The sequence below is a fragment of the Dipodomys spectabilis genome, unplaced genomic scaffold (assembly GCF_019054845.1).
Source record: "Dipodomys spectabilis isolate Male_0828 unplaced genomic scaffold, ASM1905484v1 ptg000004l, whole genome shotgun sequence".
NCBI classification, from domain to species: domain Eukaryota; kingdom Metazoa; phylum Chordata; class Mammalia; order Rodentia; family Heteromyidae; genus Dipodomys; species Dipodomys spectabilis.
Genome location: NW_024870681.1, coordinates 2,348,320 through 2,371,912, shown reverse-complemented (window position 1 = coordinate 2,371,912; position 23,593 = coordinate 2,348,320). Strand labels below are relative to the sequence as shown.

At 44.9% G+C, this 23,593-nt stretch overlaps 1 protein-coding gene across 1 annotated transcript; it reads right to left on the bottom strand.

Annotated features, from left to right (window-relative positions):
- Positions 1-1,725: 1,725 nt before the first annotated feature.
- Positions 1,726-23,189, bottom strand: Pigs (phosphatidylinositol glycan anchor biosynthesis class S). The gene is made up of 12 exons (XM_042692386.1): positions 23,126-23,189; positions 22,722-22,861; positions 22,517-22,628; positions 18,600-18,689; positions 17,786-17,877; positions 12,289-12,496; positions 11,176-11,318; positions 8,916-9,030; positions 6,074-6,219; positions 4,144-4,244; positions 2,405-2,615; positions 1,726-2,070 (listed from the first exon to the last, which is right to left on the bottom strand). Exons 1-12 carry the CDS (start codon positions 23,166-23,168, stop codon positions 1,795-1,797), a joined length of 1,677 nt encoding a protein of 558 aa, XP_042548320.1. The 5' UTR covers positions 23,169-23,189; the 3' UTR covers positions 1,726-1,794.
- Positions 23,190-23,593: the final 404 nt, after the last annotated feature.

Genomic DNA, 23,593 nt, shown 5'->3' with positions numbered 1-23,593 from the left:
AACAAACACCAGACAAGGATGGCTTCAATGGTAGAGCATCAGCCTCATATGATCAAGAAAGCTGAATGAAATCAGTTGGTGAGAAAGTCTATGAGACTCTTGAGACTCTAATCTTCAATTAACTATGATAAAGCTGGAAGTGGAGTTGTGGCCCAAGTGGTAGAGTAGTAGCCTTGAGCAGAAAATCTCAGGGACAGTGCTCAGGCTGAGTTCAAGTGGCAGGACTAGCACACACACACACAAGCTGAGAGCACAAGGCAATGAGTTCAAGCCCAGTACCCGCATAAAAATAAAAACAGATGGGTATATAAAAGAAGCAGATGCTAACAGCCTTAGACAATCCAAGACAAGTAGAGACTGCAGTCCAGGAATGTGGTCATGCCAGGGCCCTGCTGGACACTGAGACAGGAATGACATATGGTCATATGGAACATAGTGGTCCAGTGAGCACAGGACAGATACCAGTTATTACTTACACATGAATGAATGAAAAGTTATGCGCTTACTGCATATCACTTCAATTCATATTCAGCCAATGTTTATTAAAAACCCAATATACATATAAAGAGCCTAGCATGCTAGACACTTCACATGGTTATCACATTTAATCCTCACAACCACCTTATGAAGGAGGCATCATCAGTGCAATGAACAAATGAAAAGCTAAGGCTCAGAGACAGTAAGTGGTTTATCCAATACTCCCCAGTGCAAAAGCAAGGGTTTGAATTCAGGACTGTTAAATTCCAAGTCAGGAACTTTCCCCTTGGTATCACACTGCTTCTCTGCAGGGTAAAGGCAATCTCTGCCATACACAGCACCAGGTCCTGAGCTGTTGCCTCCTAGACTCAGGCTATAACTGACAGGTAAAGCCAGCCAGAAGGGAAGAGAATAAGGGAGAATGTTAGAGGGGCTTTCCTTTCCTAAAGGTTAGAGGAATGGGGAGCAGTGGGGATTCCAATCTAACCGAGGGCTTTCCTCTAATGCTGTCTTGGTGGCAAGAGTATACTATGCTAGATGGGCAGTTGCTCACACCTGTAATCCTAGCTACTCAAGAGGCTGAGACCTGAGAATGGAGGTTTGAAATCAGCTTGAACAGACAAACCAGCAAGTCTCTTCTCTCCAATTAATCAGCAAAAAGAAGTGAATCTATGGTTCAAGTGGCACTGGAAACACTAGCCTTGAGTGAAAAAGCTAAAGACAGAAGCAGGACTTTAGTTGAAGACACCACCACCCCCCAAAAAAAAAGTGAACTATGCTAAGAGAGACTACCACTACTCCACTACTCCAGAGGGAGATTCCCAGGAGCCTGCAAGTTCAAGCCAGATATGGAGAACCAGATAACTTTTTGTTTTGTTTTGGTGCCAGTCCTGGGGCTTGAACTCATAGGCCAGGGCACTGTCCTGAGTTTTTTTGCTTAAGACTAACACTCTACCTCTTGGGCCACAACTCCCTTTCTGGCCTTCTTGGTGGTTAATTGGAGATAAGAGTCTCACAGACTCATGCTCTGGCTGGCTTTGAACCATAATCCTCAGAGCTCAGCTTCCTAAGTAGTTAGAGTATAGGCATGAGCCACCAGCACCCAGCTCCCAGATGTCTTGAGACTTCTGGAAGTGATAGTAGAGGACCAGAACCTGAGCAAAGGGAAGAAGGATGAGCCCATGTTGGAGTGTTGTCAGAGAACCAACAGAGGAGACTGGAGAAAGTCATCCCCATCAGGCTTCACTGAGATGCTTCTCAACCCACCACCTCCCACACTGGCCAGAAAGGAAGGCTTTCTACTAAGATGCTTCCCTCTCAGTCTATCTTCTCAGGCTTTTTCCAGGACTTCCGGGTCTCCAGGAATATCTTGACCAGTGACAGGAGGATGGGCACAGCCATAGGTAAGAAGAGTGGGATGTAGATGGCAAATTTCTGGTCATCAGGGAAATAGAGGAGGTGGAGGAGTGAAGGATCAAAAAAGGCACATTCAGAGGATGTCACTGCTTCTTGGCTGGCGACAAAGGCAGATGACAAGTGCCCAGAGGCCAACTCCTCTGCTGCCTTCTGGACTGCAGCCACAGCCTTATACACCTAGGAAAGGGAGGGGAAGGGAATCATTAATATATCCAATACATCTGTGGGGAAGGCACTGTACTTTACTATGCCTTCAATCTAGCAGGGGGGATTGCCTGGAGTCCACCCAGAATATATGGAAGTCAATGGGTCTAATAAGGGCTGTGGTTCACTTTCTGAGGGTCAGCTTAGCACCTTCATTCCCTCTCGTGTAGACCCTTGCTGGGGAACTCAGTAAGTATACCTTAAGGAAGGCCAAAGCATTTAAGGACAGCACGCCTATACTCACCCTGGTCCTCTCCGACTACTTTAATTCTAGGCCACTGAATCCATCCTCCCTCTACCCACTCACCTCAGACGCCACATCATCCTTGATGACAATGTTGCTGATCTTGCCCAGAAGCTGAGCCAAGGAGGTGAGGGTGGTGGTGGCTGTGGCCAGATTCTCCACTGACCGAGCCCAGAGCAGCCGGTCGAGCTCCCAAGTCATTAGTCCTTCACTCTTAAACTCTGAAAGAAGACATTTTGGAGGCACCTTGGGCTGAGCAATCCCAAAGAGCAGCCTGTAGGCACAGCCAAGAGAGAGCAAAAGTTGCTGTGACCAGAATATGGGAGACAATGGCTTAAGATTCCTAGAAAATCTACTCTAAGCTAATGATTTTCAGTCTTACCAAAACCATAGGACTCATGGTAGATAAGCAGCAACCCTAGTAATCCAGAAACCCCAAACCACATTTCAACCAGTGTTACTGTTTTCACTTGTTAGAATTCCAAGGCCTTGGGGGCTGGGAAGGTGGCTCAGTGGTAGAGTGCTTGCCTTGCATGCTCAAGGCCCTGGGTTCGATTCCTCAGCACCACATACGCAAAAAGAAAAAAGCCGGAAGTGGCGCTGTGGCTCAAGTGGTAGAGCCCTAGCCTTGAGCTGAAGAGCTGAGGGACAGCGCCCAGGCCCAGAGTTCAGGCCCCACGACCTGACCCAAAAAAAAAAAAAAGAATTCCAAGGCCTTGCTTGAAAAAGCATCTATAGCTAAAATATTTCGGATAATATCAACTTAGTTCAATCCCTTTTCTCTCCAGCCTCTCTTTAGATACGTGGGGTCAAAAAGACTTAAAGGATGATCCAGGACCACCTTTGTATGTGTGCTGTGCTTGTCTAAGGCTGCACCCATGACAGACATTGATAATCATCACAATACTCTATCCTGACGATCCAGACACGGTCTTAGAATCCTCATCACAGAGCTTCAGGCAGCCACACTCAACCAGTCAGTTAGCAGAAGTCAACAGCTGCTTTGGGCTTTGGGTTTTGTTTTTTTTGTTTTGTTTTGTTTTCTTGGAGCTGGTACTAGAGATTGAACTTGACACTTGGGCACTGTCCCTTAGTTTTTTTTTCTATTCAAGAATGGTGCTCTACTACCACTTAAGCCATACCTCCACTTTTGACTTTTTTTTGGTGGTAAACTGTAGAGGAGAATCTCATAGCTGGCTACTGATGGCTCAAGCCTATAATCCTAGCTAGTCAGGAGGCTAAGATCTGAGTATCATGGTTTAAAGCCAGCCCAGGCAGCAAAGTCTGAGACTCTTATCTCCAATTAACCACCAAAATTCAGGAAATGGAGCTGTAGCTCAAGTGGTAGACCACTAGCCTTAAGCACCCCCAAAAATAAAAGTAATAGCTCAGGGACAGTACCCAGGCCCGAGATCAAGCTCCTCCAGGATCAGCTCACTCACACACATACACACGAGAGTCTCACAGACTTTTCTGCCTATGCTGGCTTCAAACCAGTATCCTAAGAAGGCTGAGGCCTTCTGAATAGGATTACGGTTGTGAGCTTTCAGCCCTCAGTTTCAGCTGTTTTCTGAAGTGTCCTAATCACACCTGGATACCTCACTTCCAGGAAGTCTATTTTTCTGAAAACAAGATTTTGTTAGCTGCTTTTCCTTCGAAGCCATCTTTGGGAACCTTTTTTTGGCTTGTCTGGGGCTCTCTCCCCACCAAGTGCGATTTCATTCTCCTCTTTTACTTTTGAGAGCAGAGACTACAGCCACACTTTCCATGGCCATCCCCACGTGGATCACCCAAGGCCTCACCGCAACTGAGCCAGGAACACTTCCATCACTTGCACCATGTCCACCTCCACTCTCACTGGCAGCTCAGAGGCATTATAGGTTTGGGGGTCAACATTATATACCTGAAAAGAGGGGAAAATGCAGTTTGCCACACTATCACACCAGACCATGCACTGCTCTGCCCTTAGCATGCTGAGGATAATGAGAGAAAAGAAGTTGTCTTCCGGTCTTAGAAGCAACAAACCAACAGCATTGCTAGATAACTGGTTTTGAGTTTTTTTGGTGCCAGTCCTGAGACTTGAACTCAGGGCCCAGACACTGTCCCTAAGCTTTTATGCTCAAGGCTAGTGCTCTACCACTGTGAGCCACAGCTCCATTTCTAGCTTTTTGGTAGTTAATTAGAGAGAAGAGTCTCACAGACTTTCCTGCCTTAGCTGGCTTTGAGCTACGATCCTTAGATCTCAGCCTCCTGAGTAGCTAGGATTACAGGCATTAACAAGCAGCACTTGGCTGCTAATCTTTTCTTAAGTACCTACTATGAGGTCCTTTCAGTAAATTATCTCAGTTAAGCTTTTAAAATTCTGTGAAAATAAAAAGGTTGGGCTGAGAATGTGGCTTAGTGGTAGAGTACTTGCCTAACATGCATGGAGCCCTGGATTTGATTCCTCAGTACCACATAAACAGAAAAAGCTGGAAGTGGTGCAATGGCTCAAGCAGTAGAGTGCTAGCCTTGAGCACAGAGAGGCTCAGGGTCAGAGCCCTGGCCCTGAGTTTAAGCTCCAGGACCAACAAAACAAAACAAATAAAAAAGGCTTTAAAAAAAAAAATAATACTAGGGGCTGGGAAGGTGGCTCAGTGGTAGAGCACATGCCTTGCATGCCAGAGGCCCTGGGTTCGATTCCTCAGCACCACATAAGCAAAAAGAAAAAAGCCGGAAGTGGCACTGTGGCTCAAGTGGTAGAGCCCTAGCCTTGAGCTGAAGAGCTGAGGGACAGTGCCCAGGCCCAGAGTTCAGGCCCCATGACTGGACCCAAAAAAAACAAAAACAAAAACAAAAAAATAATACTATTAGCCAAGGGCCGGTGGCTCACGTCTGTAATCCTAGCTACTCAGGAGGCTGAGATCTGAGGATCAAGGTTCAAAGCCAGCCCCAGCAGGAAAATCGGTGAGACTCTTATCTCCAATAAACTACTCAGAAAACCGGAAGTGGCACCGTGGCTCAAGAGGCACAGCGCTAGCCTTGAGCTGAAGAGCTGAGGGACAGCACCCAGGCCCAGAGTTCAAGCCCCATGGCTCACAATAAGTAAATAAATAAATAAATAAACAAATAAACAAACTATTACATAGTTCCCACACTATGAGAAGCTTTGGTCTAACAGGGGAGAGAGAGTTCCTAACCTTTCAAGATTTCCATGGAACTAAGATGGTGCTATGGGCTGGCCTAAGTGCAAACTGGTAAGCATAAAAGGGTCACAACACAAGTTGGGCACCAATGGCTCATGCCTGTAATCCTAGCTAGTCAGGAGGCTAAAATCTGAGGATTGAAGTTCAAAGCCAGCCCAGGCAGGAAACTCTATGAGACTTTTATCTCCAATTAACACTAAAAAAATCACAAGTAGAGCTCTGGTTCAAGTGGTAGAGTGCCAGCCTTGAGTGAAAAAGTTAAAGGACAGCACCCAGGCTCTGAGTTCAAGCCCCAGTACAGGCACCACCCCCCCCCAAAAAAAAAAAAGTCAACACCAAAAACACTAAAGAAAAGAAGATAAGGGTTAGCAGAGGAAGGGCACAGAACACACTCTTAGCCCATTAGGGCCTGACCCCAGGTCCCTAGGCTGGACCACAGAGAATACCTGCCCCTTCCCAACTCAGGAGAAAAGCTGTAGGAATAGTTTCAGGAAAATATGTCTATCCTTGAAACTCAGCCTCCAGACCTGCTAAGTATGACTATTACCATAATGCCACCCCAGCGGGGACTGTGGAAGGCGTTTGTAGGCATTGGAACCCCATTTTTGTTCTGAATGTATAGCGGGGAGTGGACCAGCTCAGGCACATAGAGTAGGAAGTTGAGCACAGGATACAAGGAGGCAGCACTGGATCCTGTGGTACAAAGAGAAGCAAAGTTAGGATATCAAAGTATGTTAGAACTCAATCTTAACTCTAGGTCTCTAATCTACTGTCCACCCATGCTGGGGCTCAGCTTCTCCTATTGATCATTACTAGGATATCTTCTAGTTAAAGACCTCTGAATTTCTCCCAAGATATGCTACATAGATGGAGCCCAGAACTTAGCTCTAGAGCACCCCTGGAGTTTTCTCCTGTTGAAAAGTCCCTCCTTAGCAGGCTAAGACAGTTCCTTCAGCCACTGCCACAAGGCACTCCCTTATAATCACTAGTTTTATGCACAAGTGCAAATCTGACTTCAGGTCAATTTCCTCCTCCTTCAATAACTTAATATCATGTTAAAGTTTTTTTGTTTTTTTTTTTTTTGCCAGTGCAGGGGCTTGAACTCAGGACCTGGGCACTATCCTTGAGCCTCTTTTGCTCAAGCCTAGCACTCTACCACTTGAGCCACAGCACCATTTCCAGCTTTTTCTGTGTATGTGTACTGAGAAATTGAACCCAGGGTTTCATGCATGCGAGGCAAACAATCTACCATTAAGCCACATTTCCAGCCCAAAGTGCAAACTCTTTAACACGATTTTGTTGTTGTTGTTATTGTGGTTCTGAACTTAGGGCCTCATGCTTGCTAGACAGGTGCTCTACTAATGGAGCTATACTCTAGTCCTTTTCTGCTTTCAATTTCAGGTCTTGCAGTTTTTCCCAGGCCTGCCTGGATCACAATCCTCCTATCTACAGCCTGGCTGTAACTACCCACATAAATATAACTATACATGCCTACTGTGCCTGAATTATTGAGATGGGGAGTGGGTCTCATTAACTTTTGCCTGGGCTGGTCTTGAACTGCAATTCTCCCAAGTAGCTGGAATTATAGGTGTGAGCCACCACACTTAGCCTATATAATCCTTAAGATCTAGTGTCTTTCTGCCTTGCCAACCTCATCTTTGGTCACTCACTCATACTCTAGCCACAGGACTGCACTGAGCTCCCTAAATGTCTATGTTCTTACACTTCCACATCTAAGTGTATAGCTCCCTTTGCCCAAATTGCCTTTGGGTCTTTGTATTCAGCATTGCTACAAAGCAGACCCTCAGCTGTTGTTTGTCAAATGAATGGAAAGCCTATGCTAATGGCTCACACCTGTAATCCTAGCTACTCAGGAGGCTGAGATCTGAGGATCACGGTTCAAAACCAGCCCAGGCAGGAAAGTCTGTGAGACTCTTAGCTCCAATTAACTACCAAAAAGGTAAAAGTGGTAGAGTGCTAGCCTTGAGCAAAAAAGCTCAGGACAGCACCCAGGCCCTTCAGTTTAAGCCCCAGGAATGGCACAAAAAGGCTAGATTTGGGGCTGAGAAGGTGGCTCAGTGGTAGAGCGCTTGCCTTGCATGCCAGAGGCAAGGGGTTCCATTCCTCAGCACCACATAAGCAAAAAGAAAAAGCTGGAAGTGGCGCTGTGGCTCAAGTGGTAGAGTACTAGCCTTGAGCTGAAGAGCTGAGGGACAACGCCCAGGCCTAGAGTTCAGGCCCCCCCACAACCGGACCCAAAAAAAAAAAAGGCTAGATTTGTGGCTCACGCAGTACAGTGCCTACAAATGAGAAGCCCTGAGTTCAAATCCCAGCACCAAAAGAAAAAGAAAAAGAATGAATAGAGGCTAACTACTGGTGGCTCACAACTATTAGCAACTCAGGAGGCTGAGTCATAAGTGAAAGCCAGCTCTAGCAGAAAAATTCACAAGACTTTGGCCAACATCATGAGATTCTTTCCCAAAAAAAAACAGCAAAAAGCAGGGCTAGAGACCAAACTCAATTGGTAAAGTGATAGCTGAGTGAGTGAAAGGCCCTGAGTTCAAGCCCCAGTAATGCAAAAAAAAAAAAAAAGGAATAGAGGAGTTTGCTGATGCCTCACCCACCAAAGCTACTCCTCCCATCACACCTGATCCACACTGGGCCCTCCAGTGCCTGAGTACATCACTAACTGTGATGTACTCAAATTTAGATTAGTTTACTTGAATTATAGTTACTGGCCATGACCACTCTTCCTAGAGTCCACCCTCAAAATTGAAAGATCATAAATCATAGCTGTGAGTTCTTCCACTTCAATCAGCAGAACCATCCATTCAAATTCTACCTTCATGTGCTTCAACTGCCTTTCTTACATGTGCCTGTATCTTTCCTAAAAAGCTTTTAAAGAAGACCTAGCCTAGTCATTCACTAAGAAATGCTTGGATGATTTTTTAATAAGACAGGTGTGAACATGGAGATGTCATCAGAATGTTACAAAAAAGGAGCTTAGCCAGGTGCCAGTAGCTCACACCGGTAATCCTAGCTACTCAGGAGGCTAAGATCTGAGGACAGATTCAAAGCCAACCCATGCAGGACAGTCCATGAGACTCATCTCCAATTAACCACCAAAAAGCCAAAAGTAGAGCTATGGCTCAAGTGGTAGAGTATTAGCCTTGAGCACAAAAGCTCAGGGACAATGCCCAGGTCCTGAGTTCAAGCCCAGGATGATCATGTACAGACAAAGAAAAAAAAAAGGAGCCTAAATTTCTCTACTCCCCTCATATGGACCTAGACTGAGAAGCATCACAATAAACAAAACTCCTTCAATCCCAAGCTGTGCCTTCCTGAGTCTCCCTGGCCTGGAAAACAGATATTTGTCATCAGGAGCTCACCCAGACGGGACTCTACAGGGTTAATCACATGGGGGAGGCTATTTATGCCCAAGTAGTAGCTGGATGAGGCTGGGTCAAAGCGAGGGTTTACCCCCAACACGGCATAGTAAAGGATCTGTGGAGCAAAAAGAGAAGATGTGACTTTTAATATTGATTTTCAATCTATTTTCTCCCAAAAAAGATTTGGAGTGCCTTAAAAATATATAAGCAGCCGGGCACTGGTGGCTCAAGCCTGTAATCCTAGCTACTCAGAAGGCTGAGATCTGAGGATTGCGGTTCAAAGCCAGCCTAGGCAGGAAACTCCGTGAGACTCTTATCTCCAATAAACCACTCGAAAACCCGAAGTGGCGCTATGGCTCAAGCGGTAGAGCGCTCACCTTGAGCTGAAGAGCACAAGGACAGTGCCCAGGCCCAGAGTTCAAGCCCCATGACTGACAAAAAAAAAAAAAAAATATATATATATATATGTATACATATTATATTATATATAAGCAATAAGGTACTGGAAGGGCCGGAAAGCAGAGATTATTCTGAGTAAAACATAATACAGCATATCTAAAAACACCTGAATGAATCCCCTTAATTAACCAACACTTAAAAAAAAAGTCAGATAATAATCTGGTACCAGGTACCAGATTATGGCTCATGCCATAATCCTTAATACTCAGGAGGCTGAGATCTTAGAATGGAGGTTCAAAGTCAGCCTGGGCAGGAAATTTCATGAGACTCTTATCTCCAAAAAAAGCTGGAAATTGAGCAATAGCTCAAGTGATTCAAGTGGTAGGACACTAGCCTTGAGCACAAAAGGTCAGGTACAGTGCCCAAGTCCTGAGTTCAAGCCCCAGGAACACACACACACACACACACACACACACACACACACACACACACACACACACACACACACACACGAATATCAGCTAGCCTTGAGCACAAAAGGTCAGGTACAGTGCCCAGGTCCTGAGTTCAAGCCCCAGGAACGAACACACACACACACACACACACACACACACACACACACACACACACACACACACACACACACGAATATCAGCAAGTAAAACAGACTCTGATGGAGAGGGACCCTACTGGGGGTAGGGAGCGCTAATGAAGATGTTGAATAAGGATGAATATGGCCTATGTAGTTTATTTGCATTATGAAAAGAGAACAATAAGATCTATTAAAATTGTTTAAGAAGGAAAGTGAGATAGAGGAGAGTGATCTCAGAGGGGGGTGAGGTTGATGGGGATACATGGTTTACATGTGTAGAAATGTCTCACTATGAATCCTCCTTTGTACTACTAATGTATGCTAATAAAAAGGCGAAGATACAAAAAAAAAAAAAAAAAGACACAACCAAGGACAGGTGTGAACCACCAGCATGCAGTTCTGTAAGAATCTTATCTCTAATTAACGACCAAAAAAAGCCAGAAGCAGAGCTGTGGCTCTGTGATAGAACACTAGCCTTGAGGAAAAAACAAACAAACAACTCAAGGACAGTGCCCAGACTCTGAATTCAGGCTCCAGGACTGATACCAATAAATAAATACATAAGCACATAAATAAATAAACAAATAAAAACTTTCTTAAAATCAGAGCTAAGAGAAACAGGAATATGAAATAAAATAATTAAATGCTTTACATGCTTGAAAAACATCCATTTTTACCAGGTTTCCTAACAAAGAGGCAAACAGTCACGTAAGTCATTGGCTACAAAACCACATCAAGCCAGTTATTCAGAAGTAACCACTCCCCCTACCAAGACTTGCTAAATTTCTCCTGTGTTTTCCCTACCTGGTCACAGTGATATACCTTGGCCAAAGTAGAGGTAGAAAGCTACATTCTTACATCTTTATCATTACCAGACTCACATGTAGTAATGATACAGGAGGTTCGTTCTTTTGGTCCATCTTTTGTTTTTAAATAAATTCCTTTAGGATGACTGATGGCATTAACTTCTAGGTACAACTTCTGAGTAAGTTCTAAAGGGAGCCATAACAAAGTTGCTATGTTAACAGGCATTGACAGAACTCCTTGAGCTGGACATCAAGGGAAAGTAAAGACACCAGAACCAGCCCACAGTGACAGATGGACAGACACAAATATGCACACACATCTTTCCATGTCAGCCTCTGTCAGTACCTGCCTTTATGCATACACCTGTACTACCAAATCATCAAGCTCTAAAGGATGGTAGAAGAGAGGTCTATGTTAACACTAAGTATGTAGAAACTTCGAGAAGTTTCCTAAAAATCTCACCTGGGAGTCCACAGAGAAGTTGCCAACAGCACTGAGGGCATTCAGGAAGGGCTGCACATAGCGCTGGACAGCCCCCTCTATGTCCCAGTGGACATCATGGGATTTGGGGTCTGGATTGAGTAAACTGAAGGTGATCTCATACCCTAGAGAAACAGAAGTCAGTGAAGTCAGCTTTATGGATCAAGGAAGAGGGACAGCCTCTACCCCCCTCCTAAAATGAACTTGTTTCTCCTCTGGAATAGGATTGGGTTACTATCATAGAACCAAAGGGAAGATAAACATGGGATGAAAAAAACTAAGTGTTTTTAAGAAAAAGTTGAAGCCAGGCACTGGTGGCTCACACCTGTAATCCTACTTAGGAAGTTGAGATCTAAGAGTCACAGTTCAAGCCAGCCAGGGCAAGAGTCTCTGAAACTCTAATCTCCAATTCGCCAACAAAAAGCTGGAAGGAGCAGGCGCCGGTGGCTCATGCCTATAATCCTAGCTACTCAGGAGACTGAGATCTGAGGATCAAGGTTCAAAGCCAGTCCAGGCAGGAAAGTTTGTGAGACTCTTATCTCCAATTAACCACCAGGAAACTGGGAGTGGCACTGTGGCTCAAGTAGTAGAGCATTAGCCTTGAGCTGAAGAGCTCAGGGACAGCCCCCAGGTCCAGAGTTCAAGCCCCATGACTGGCAAAAAAACAAACAAACAAAAAAAAAACACTCAGAGACAGTGCCCAGACCTTAAGTTCAAGCCTTAGGACTAGCACAAAAAAGAAAAAGAAAAGGTTGAGCCAGGCACCCATGGCTTATGCCTATACCTCCATACTCAGGAAACTGAGATCTGCAATTAACCACCAAAAACCTGGAAGTGGATTTATAGCTCAAGTGGCAGAGTGTTGGACTTAAGAAGACAGGAAGGAAGGAAGAAAGGAAGGAAGGAAAGAAGCAAGGAAGGAAGGAGGAAGGAAGGAAGGAGGGAGGGAGGGAAGGAAGGAAGGAGGGAAGGAGGGAAGGGAAAAGAAAAAGCTGAGATCAGAGAGGAAAGTAATAAGGACTTTGTTTGCAGATTCCTTCTTGCTCCACATAACTCATTTCCTTTTCCTTTTTACAGCCAAGCCCAGTGTCCTACCCAAGCTGGACTTGAGAGGCCGCCTGTTATCAGAGCTCCACTTGTTCTCTGGAAGATGGTCAGCTAGAGCAGCAGCAAGCACATCCTCAGTCAAAGACATGGCCTGGGCTACTTGGATCACACGACGGCCAATGATGTTAAAAGCCTCGTGGTGCATTATCCCCCGTACAACTGCTGTCCTCTCAGGCCCAATGTAGCTCATCATGTCCTGTGAGGAGTGAGCAAGGGACAGAATGCCCATGACACAGTGAAAAAAAAGCAGAAAAGCACTCTAGGTTTTCTCTGTTTTGATTACTTTTGTTGCGATAGGGTCACACTATATAGCCCATGAAGGCCTTAAATTTGCCATCATCTTTTCTCAATCTCCCAAGTGCTGATACTATGCCTCAATCTGACATCTATATTTGAAAATTTTGCCTTTTGATATTAACCAAAGGCTTACCCCACTCTCTAGATCCATGGTGAGCTATTAACTCAGCATTTCTGAGCTGGAACCTTATATGAGTGCTCTCATATATTTCCATTGTCTTTTCTTTCCCAGTAGACACTGGGAAAGACCAGGTCTAACCAGCATTTACATTTTAGGGGGGTAAAATGGTAAACTGGAAACCAACAGAAGACATGCTGAGCAAGAAAAGCAGAATTATTTACATAAATGGAAGGTCTGACTTATGAAAGTAACTCCCAGCAGAATTATTTACATAAATGGAAGGTCTGACTTATGAAAGTAACTCCCAGCAGAATTATTTACATAAATGGAAGGTCTGACTTATGAAAGCAACTCATGGCGAAGAGGCAAGGACAAGAACGTTCACAGCAGCATTAAATCAAATAGTGAAAAGCTAAGTAATCTAAATTCCCTTCAGAAACAGAACAGATAAATTATGTTCATACAATGAAACAGAGATCCAACTATACATATCAGCACAGATGATTCTCTCAAAGATAAATCTTGAGCAAAATTAAAGTTGCTGAAAAATATAGATGTCCTGCAATACATATATATTATGTAGTTATATAAGTTCAAAACTAAATAAAGGGGCTGGAAGTGATAGAGTGCTTGCCTTGCATGTATGAGGTCCTGGGTTCAATTCCTCAGCACCACATAAGCAGAAAAAAACAAAAGTGGAACTGTGGCTCAGTGGTAGAGCCCTAGCCTTGAGCTGAAGAGTTGAGGGACAGTGCCCAGGCCCAGAGTTCAGGCTCCATGACCGACCAAAAAAAAAAAAAAAAAAAAAAAAAACTAACTACATTATTCAATCATGTGATTGAACTCTAAAGAAAAGGACAAAGCCGGGTGTCAGTGGCTCACACCTATAATCCTAGCTACTCAGGAGACTGAGATATGAGGATCATGGTTCAAAGCCAGCCCTGGCAGGAAACTCCATGAGACTCTTTTTTTTCTTTTGGGGGGGGGGGGGGTTCGGTCATGGGGCCTGAACTCTGGGCCTGGGCGCTGTCCCTCAGCTCTTCAGTTCAAGGCTAGCGCTCTACCACTTGAGCCACAGTGCCACTTCCGGCTTTTTTCTTTTTGCTTATGTGGTGCTGAGGAATGGAACCCAGGGCCTCATGCATGCAAGGCAAGCACTCTACCACTGAGCCACCTTCCCAGCCCCAATCCATGAGACTCTTATCTCCAGTAAACCACCAGAAAACGAGAAGTGGCGCTGTAGCTCAAGTGGTAGAGCGCTTGCCTTGAGCTGGAGAGGGTAGGGACAGTGCCCAAGCCCAGAATTCAAATCCCATGACCGACCAAAAAAAAAAAAGAAAAAGAAAAAGAAAAAGAAAAGGACAAAACACAGTCACCTGGTACTAAACAGAGTAGGGTATAATCATGTTGATCACAGGTTCCAGATATATTATTACATTAGAGTTTGCAAAATGGGGTTGGATACATAGATATTCACTAAAATTCTCTTTCATTTTTTTTCCCTCAGCAGTAGCAAGCACACTATTACTTGAGTTACCCCCTAGTTAGTTTTCAGGCAGGGTCTCACAATTTTTGCCCAGGGCTAGCCTTGGACTTCTAGGTTAGCTGGGATTACTACTACATCAGGCTTATTGGTTAAGATGGTATCTTAGCCAGGCCACAGTGGTCATCCCTGTAATCCTAGCTACTAAGAAGGCTGAGATCTGAGGATCATGGTTCAAAGCCAGCCTGGGCAGGAAAGTCTGTGAGACTCTTATCTTCAATAAACCACTAGAAAACGGGAAGTGGCACTGCGGCTCAAGTGGTCAAGTGGTAGAGCGCTAACCTTGAGCTGAAGAGTTCAAGAACAGCACCCAGGCCGAGTTCAAGTCCCACGACCAACCAAAAAAAAAAAAAAAGCAATGAAGATCAAAGCCAGCAAGGGTAGGAAAGTCCTGAGACTCTTATCTCCAATGAACCACCAAAAAACCAGAAGTGGAGCTGTGTCTCACGTAGTAGAATGCTAATCTTGACCAACAAAGCTCAGGGACAGCACTGCGGGCCTGAGTTCAAGTGTCAAGACTAGCTAGCACTCCCCCCTCCAGCCCCCACCCAAAAAAAAAAACACAGAGGTAGTGTCTTGCTAACTTTTTGCTAGGCTGACCACAAACGGTGATCCTCCTCAGCCTGGACTCCCAACTAGGTAGTATTACAGGAATAAACCACCAGACTCAGATTCTTTCATTTTTTTTAAATGAAATTTAAATATTTTATTGGGTATCAAAGGCTTATGCTTATGATCCTTGGTATTCAGAAGTTGGAGATCTTAGGATCACACTTCAAAGACAGCCTAGGCTGAATAGTCTGTCAGATTCCATCTCCAATTAACCAGCAAAATAAATGCAACCGAGGAGTGGTTCAAGTAGTAGATCACCAGCTCTGAGCAAAAAAGCTGAATAAGAGCATGAGACCTTGAGTTCAAGTCCCTGTATTGGCACTAATAATAATGATTAAAAAAATAAATATTTAATTATAAATTAAAAAGAGAAATGGTAGATGGCCTAGCTCCCACCCAGCAATCTGCTCCTAATATGAAAAGGTCAACGTATCATCTGTATTCTCATCAAAACTTATTTAAATCAGCTTCTTTGGGAGGAGGCGTGGGGAGGAAATGAGGAGATAATGATCAAGTGGAAGGGTGGTTTGTCACAAGGTATCACTGGGCAGTCCAGGCTGGCCACAAACTTCTGAACCTTCTGCCTCAGCTAAGTGCAAGGATTACAGGTGAGGGCCACCACGCCCAGCTCAGTTATTCTTATAAATATTACTGATTTTTTTTCCCACTACTTTACATGGTCACTGGTACTTTCACCACACATAAGTCTTGGATTTTTTTTTCTTTTTTTGTCAATCACAGGGCTTGAAATCTGGGCCTGGGCGCTGTCCCTCAGCTCTTCAGCTCGAGGTGAGTGCTCTACCACTTGAGCCACAGCACCACTTCCAAGTGTTCTGGTGGTTAATTGCAGATAAAGAGTCTCACGGCCTTTCCTTCCAAGGTTGGCTTTGAACCATGATCTTCAGATCTCAGCCTCCTGAGGATTATAGGCATGAGCCACCAACACCCAGCTAAGTCTTGGATTTAGTAAGACCCAAACCAATGTCAATAAATAAACCTTTACTGACATTCTTTTTTAAAATATGTGGAGCCGGGAACCTATGCTCACACCTGTAATCTAGTAACTCAGGAGGCTGAGATCTGAGGATCATGGTTTGAAACTTCCCTGGGCAGGAAGGAAATAGAGCTGTGGCTCAAATGGTAGAGTGCTAGCCTTGAGCAAAAAAGCTCAGGGACACAGGGTCACAACAAATTGGAGAGAGATTCGACAAGTGGGACTTCCTTAAAATAAAAAGTTTCTGCACAGCTAAAGACATAGCATCCAAACTAGAAAAACAGCCAACTAATTGGGAAAAAATATTTACCAGCAATATATCAGACAAGGGAATAATATCCAGTATATACAGGGAACTCAAGAAACAAATCCCTCCCAAACCTAACAAACCAATTACTAAATGGGCAAGGGAACTAAAGAGAGACTTCTCAGAAGAAGAGATAGAAATGGCAAAGAAACACATGGGGAAATGTTCACCATCCCTGGTTGTAAAGGAAATGCAAACAAAAACAACCCTGAGATACCTACCACCTTACCCCAGTCAGAATGGTCCGCATCCTAAATTCAGCCAACGAGAAATGCTGGAAGGGATGCGGAGAAAGAAGAACCCTTTTACACTGCTAGTGGGAATGTACACTAATACAACCACTTTGGAAAGCAGTCTGGAGGGTCCTCAGAAAGCTAAATATAGATCTCCTCTATGACCCAGCCATACCACTCATAGGCATCTATCCTGAAAAACAGGAACCAGGATACAAGGACACATGCACTTCCATGTTCATTGCAGCACTGTTTACAATAGCCAGGATATGGCAACAACCCAGATGCCCCACTACAGATGGATGGATCCAAAGACTGTGATACCTATGTACAATGGAATATTATTCAGCCATTAGAAAGGACAAAATAATGGCATTTGCAGGGAAATGAATGGAACTAGAAAAAATCATGTTGAGTGAGGTAAGCCAAGAGTAAAGAGACAAACGGCACATGGTCTCCCTGATATGTGGATGTTAAATCCAAAACATAAGGAGATGCAACAAAGTAAACAAAACTGGAGAAACATAGGACCTCCACTCATCTGGCATTACTAAATGATCCTATGCTGCTAACCGTATATATGGTATATATGTGCACATCAGAGGGAAACTAAGAGGAAGACATAGAAACAGAGGGAAACAGGGGAAAAAATACAACAGAGGGGCCCATCAGCTGCACTGGACATTGATCAAAACCAACTAAGCAACTCAATGGAAGCGATGGGAGGGAGGGAATGAGAGGGAAAGAGGGAACAGCTGACACTAAGCAAAAGGAAAGAAATGTACATATCACCCAATGTGTTAGAAATAACTATACCGGGGCTGGGAAGGTGGCTCAGTGGTAGAGCGCTTGCCTTGCATGCATGAGGCCCTGGGTTCGATTCCTCAGCACCACATAAGCAGAAAATAAAAAAGCCGGAAGTGGTGCTATGGCTCAAGTGGTAGAGCGCTAGCCTTGAGCTGAAGAGCTGAGGCCAGCGCCCAGGCCCAGAGCTCAGGCCCCACTTCTGGACCAAAAAAAAAAAAAAGAAAAGAAATAACTGTATCGTCAAAGCTCATAGAATTCACAAACCTTATAGACCACGATAAAGACAATTTGCCCCATGAAGGTTAGAATGTGCTTGTGACTTTAACTAAGTATCACTATCTCACAATACTGTGAAATTTGCGAAATTTATGTAATCACTTAATCACAATAAAAAAACTTAAGAAAAAATAAAAAATTTTAAAAAGCTCAGGGACAATGCCTAGGCCCTAAGTTCAAGCTGCAGGACTGGCACACACAAACACAAAGAGACATGTGGAGTTTTCTGTAGCAGATAGGAGACAGAGACAACACTGTTATAAAAAGGAGGTCCTGAGCTGCTCTGCTTACTTACCTGGGGAAGGAGTGAAGAGTTTTCAGAGATCACATACACAGTCAGGGAGCCCTCTGCTTGGTCCTGAGGCTCGGCTAACATGGCTTTTGCCTCTGTAGACAAGAGAAGGTGAAGCCGGGCGCTGGTGGCTCACGCCTGTAATCCTAGCTACTCAGGAGGCTGAGATCTGAGGATCTCGGTTCAAAGCCAGCCTGGGCAGGAGAGACCGAGAGACTCCTATCTCCAATAAACCACCAGAAAACCGGAAGTGGCGCTGTAGTTCAAGTGGTAGAGCGCTCGCCTTGAGCTGAAGAGCTGAGGGACAGCGCCCAGGCCCAGAGTTCAAGCCCCACGACCGACAAAAAAAAAAAAAGAGAAGGTGAAACACCATTCCATCTCCGCTACACACCTCAGAGTACTTGGGCCACTCCTCCATTCACACTCAAATGCCAGGTAAGTCAGAGGTCTGCTCTCAAGCCCTCAGGCTAAAACTTTAAGGCACCTCAGAAAGGCTTTGCAAGCTAAGACAGACATATCATGGAAATTCTTTTTTTTTTTTTTTTTCTCGGTCATGGGGCTTGAACTCTGGGCCTGCGTGCTGTCCCTCAGCTCTTCAGCTAGCTCTTCAGCTAGGGCTCTACCACTTGAGCCACACTGCCTTCCGGCTTTTTCTGCTTATGTGGTGCTGAGGAATGGAACTGAGGGCCTCATACATGCAAGGCAAGCACTCTACCACTGAGCCACCTTCCCAGCCCACATCATGGAATTCTATACTTAATATCAGAAGGAAAAAAGTAAGCATCTTCTGAATTGGTGTGACCACTGCTTCTAGTACCATGCACACTGCTCAATGATAGGGCTTCCTCCTCATAGTCCAAAGCTCTCCGATAGGCCTTCTGGAAACGGCATTTGATTTTCATTTTGTCTGAAGAGAAAGAAACAGTATAATGAGAAGATCAAGCATTAGATGTCAGTCACATTTCCAGCCAGAAAACTGAGGATGGAAAACTGGTTGTTTACAAAGATCTAGCACCAAGCAGCCACAGTCAACTCTAATAATTTCAGCAAGGATGATAAACACAAGACAACCTGGTTCTCACTTCTGCCTATCTTCCCTCTGGAGAGTCTATTAAAATATTGATTATGGGCCGGGAATGTGGCTTAGTGGTAGAGGGCTTGACTAGCATGCATGAAGCCCTGGGTTCAATTCCTCAGTACCATAAAAACAGAAAAAAGCCAGAAGTGGTGCTGTGCTCAAGTGGTAGAACTCTAGCCTTGAGCACAGAGAGGCTCAGGGAAAGCAGTACCTAGGCCCTGAGTTCAAGCCCCAGGACTGGCAAAATTAATTAATTAATTAATTAAAGATTCATTATATTGGGGCTGGGAAGGTGGCTCAGTGGTAGAGTGCTTGCCTTGTATGCATGAGGTCCTGGGTTCGATTTCTCAGCAACATATAAGCAGAAAAATCAGCACTATGGCTCAAGTAGTACAGCGCTAGCTGAAGAGCTGAGGGACAGCACCTGGGCCCAGGCCCAGAGTTCAAGCCCCATGACAGACAAAAAAAAAAAAAAAAAGATTCATTATATCAGTATGTGAAAGGAAAAAAAAAGGTCATTCCAATTGATAGCCCAAAATAATAAATATTCTTTTGTAAAAAGACACATTTAATGACAAAAAATACACACTTAGTAAAGACCCATTTAATCCCAAAACACTAAGAACAATTTCATTGAAGTCAGTAAAAAAAAAAATTATTGCAATCTCCTCTATTTCTCATTATTATTCAGCATTGTTCTTTCTCTTTTTTCACCAGTCCTGGCTTGAACCTCAGGGCGTAAGTGCTGACTCTGAGCTTCTTTTTGCTCAAGGCTAGCACTCTACCACTTGACCCACAGTACCACTTCTGGTTTTCTGATGGTTAATTGGAGATAAGAGTCTCATAGACTTTCCTGCTCCAGCTGGCTTCAAACCTCAATCCTCAAATCACATTCTCCTGAGTAGCGAGGCTTACAGAGGTGAACCACTGGTACCAAGCTCAACACTGTACTTTCTACACTTCAATGTAATAAGAGAAATGAAACTTATAAATACTTAAAAGAAAGAAGGAAATGGCCACTTTTGAAGTAGTATAATTATTTTCAAAAAAAAAAAAATCAGAGAACCATAAAAATAAAAAATTAGGGCTGGGAAGGTGGCTCAGTGGTAGAGTGCTTGCCTTGCATGCATGAGACCCTGGGTTCGATCCCCCAGCACCACATAAGCAAAAAGCCGGAAGTTGCGCTGTGGCTCAAGTGGTAGAGTGCTAGCCTTGAGCTGAAGAGCTGAGGGACAGCGCCCAGGCCCAGAGTTCAGGCCCACGACCGGACCCCCAAAAAAAATTATTAGAAGTAGTAACAGGGGTAGGGTGCCAGTAGCTCACGCCTTAATCCTAGCTACTCAGAAAGCTGCGCTCTGAGGATCAAGGTTCAAACCCAGCCTGGGCAGGAAACTCTGTGAGACTCTTATCTCCAATAAAGCACTAGAAAACCAGAAGTGGCTCTGTGGCTCAAGTGGTAGAGTGTTCACCTTGAGCTGAAGAGTGCAGGGACAGCGCCCAGACCCAAAGTTCAAGCCCTGTGACCAACAAAAAGAAAAAGAAAAAGAAGTAGTAAACAGGGCTGGGAATGTGGCTTAGTAGTAGAGTGTTTGCCTAGCATGCATGAAGCCCTAGGTTTGATTCCTCAGTACCACATAAACAGAAAAAGCTGGCAATGGCACTGTGGCTCAAGTGGTAGAGTGCTGGCTGTGAGCAAAACAAGCTCAGGGACAGTGCCCAGGCTCTGAGTTCAAGCCCCAGGACTGGCAAAAAAAGTACTAACAGTTCAGTAAGATGATTCCTTACAAGAATAAGTGACGACATCTAAGGGAAGCTAGGAGGAGGGCACAGAATCAGAGGGAAACCGGAAAATATACAACAGAGGGGCCCATCAGCTGCACTGGACATTGATCAAAACAAACTAAGCAACTCAAGGGCAGCAATAGGAAGGAGGGAATGAGAGGGAAAGAGGGAACAGCTTACACTAAGCAAAAGGAAAGAAATGTACATATCACCCGATGTGTAAGAAATGTGTAAGAATTCACAAACATTATAGACCATGATAATGCCGATTTGCCTTGTGAAGGTTAAAATGTGTTTGTGACTTTAACTATCTCACAAAACTGCAAGATTTGTGAAATTTATGTTACCATTTAATCCCAGTAAAAAACTTAAAAAAAAAAAAATGTGACAATGAATAGCTACAGTAAGTAACAACAATATCCACTTAGAAAGTAATCTTTTTTCCCCTCATACCAGGGTTTGAACTCAGGGTCTTATGCTTGCTTTGCTAGTGCTCTACCACTTGAGACATGTCTCCAGACTGATATTTACCTGGGTTTTTTGAGGGTAGGGGTTCTCCTGAACTTTTCTACCCAAGCTGGAAGTAGAGCTGTGTGGCTCAAGTGGTAAAGTGATAGCCTTCAGCACAAAAGCTCAAAAACAGTGCCCAAACCCTGAATTCAACCACAGAACTGGCACACACACACAAAAAGAACAAAACAATTTATGGAAATGCAATATATTGAGCCTGATTAGAAGAAACTAGCTATGAAATTACACCTTTGAGAACCTGGGGAAATCTAAACATACACGGGAACTAGGTGATATTAAAGAATTGTTACAGGGTTGGAAATATGGCTTAGTGGTAGAGCGCTTGCCTAGCAGGCATGAAGCCCTGGGTTCAACTCCTCAGTACCACATAAATAGAAAAAGCTGGAAGTGGTGTTGTGGCTCAAGTGGTAGAGTGATAGCCTTGAGCAATAAAGCTCAGGGACAGTGTCCAGGCCCTGAGTTCAAGCCCCAGAACTGGCAAAAAAAAAAAAAATTGTTACACTAATGCTAATAGCTCATGCTTATAATCCTAGTTACTCAGGAGGCTGAAATCTAAGGATCAAGGTTTAAAGCCAGCAGAAGAATCTTTAAGACTTTATCTCCAATTTACCAGGAAAAAAAAGCTAGACTACAAATGTGGCCCAAGTGGTAGAAAACCAGTTCTGAGCAGAGCTGGAGCAAGGCCTGAATTCAAACATTGACTTCAAAACACCAGCACTGAAAAAAATAAATAATAATAATAATATAATAAGTATTAAATTAGTTAATTAAATTATTGAATTCTTAAATCTTTATAATTATTACTAAACCTTAGACAGGTGCTGGTGGCTCACAATTGCAATCCTAGCTACTCAGGAGGCTGAGATCTGAGGATCTAGGTTTAAAGCTAGCCTGGACAGGAAAGTTGTGAAACTCTTATCTCCAATTAATGATCAGAAAACTGGAAGTGAAGCTGTGCCTCAAATTGGTAGAGTCATAGCCTTGAGCAGAAAAGCTCAGGGACAGTGCCCAGGTCCTGAATTCAAGCCCCACGACCGACAAATCCATTAATTAATTAATTAAATTTTCTTAGTCAAGCCTGCCTGCAATTCTGGCTATTCAGGAGGCTGGGATCTGAGGATTGAGGTTTGAGGCCTGTCTGACCACAAACATTCTCTAGACTCCAGCTCTATCATCCAAGATAACCAACCAGTAACCTAGCATATAGGAATTCACATCCCAGTATTAAAGAAAAGAAAAGAAAAACGAAAGGTTATGGGATGCTGATACTCCTCCAATGCAATCACCTCTGTACACTGGAAAGGCAGCTCTGACCCCTCCTCTCCAGCCCTACAGGAACTCACATTTCAGAGGGATCTCTCTTTCGTGCACAACCGTGAAAGGTAGCTTCTCCTGGTCGTCCAGAGGCACTGAATCCCGGGTAAACACCACAGTAACTGGCACCTTGAGCCGTAGCTGCAGGGAGTGGGGCGGGCGGAGGGAGGGTAATTAGCAGGGTCTCGGCCTAGCCCAGTGGGCGGTCCCCGGGTCTCCCCGGCGAGGTCTCACCTGCAGGGCGTTCAGCCCACTGATCTCGGCATAAGGCAGAGGGGCCCGGTACGTCTCCGTGGTCTTCCACCACAGCGGCAGTCCCAGCGGGATGGCAACCGCAGCGAAGAAGAGGGCGGCGCGTTTGCCCCGGATCACCTCTGGGGACCCGAGGGTACGAAGTGAAGAGCGGGAATCGGGTTTGACGGCCCGCGCCGTGCCGGGGAATCCCGACCAGTCCTGGCAACCTGTCCCCACTGACCCTCAGCCCGCGTCCAGAGGGGCCCTGGCCCCATTCTGCCGGCATCCCGTCCAACACCACCCACCCGCGTCGTGCAGGACCTCTCACACACCTCAATTCCCACCCCCTTGCAGTGCTCCCCAGTAATTCTGGACCCACAGACTCCACCCGAAGACCACGGTACCTAGATCCGTAGCCGCGGCCCCCGCGGCCCCGGCGGCCGCCATGCTCGCTTCCGGCTACTCAGGTTTGCCAAGGGGCGGAGCTGCTTGAGCCTCCTCCAATAGGAAGCCTCGCTACGAGAAGGCGGGACCACGGCAGCGAGGAGGGACACGCGCTAGCGACCTTTTGGTTGTACGCCGGAGAAAGACGCAGGGGAGCGGAGGCTACTGGGAGCATCGCTGAGGTTTTGGAAGGCTGCAGAATCTTGGGACTGTGGGGAAAACTCAGTACGATTAAGAACACCAAGATAATCCCGGGCTTCCCCGGTAAGCACACTCTTAACCACAGAGCGCCAACCCTGCAGCTGTTCAATATAGTCGCTTGGACAACGATGGGAAGAAATATTTACTGAAAAGGGGAGGTATTTGCTGACATCTTAAAGAGCCTGGTGCAAGGAAACCCTCAAATGTCATCGGTCACCTTGTTTCTC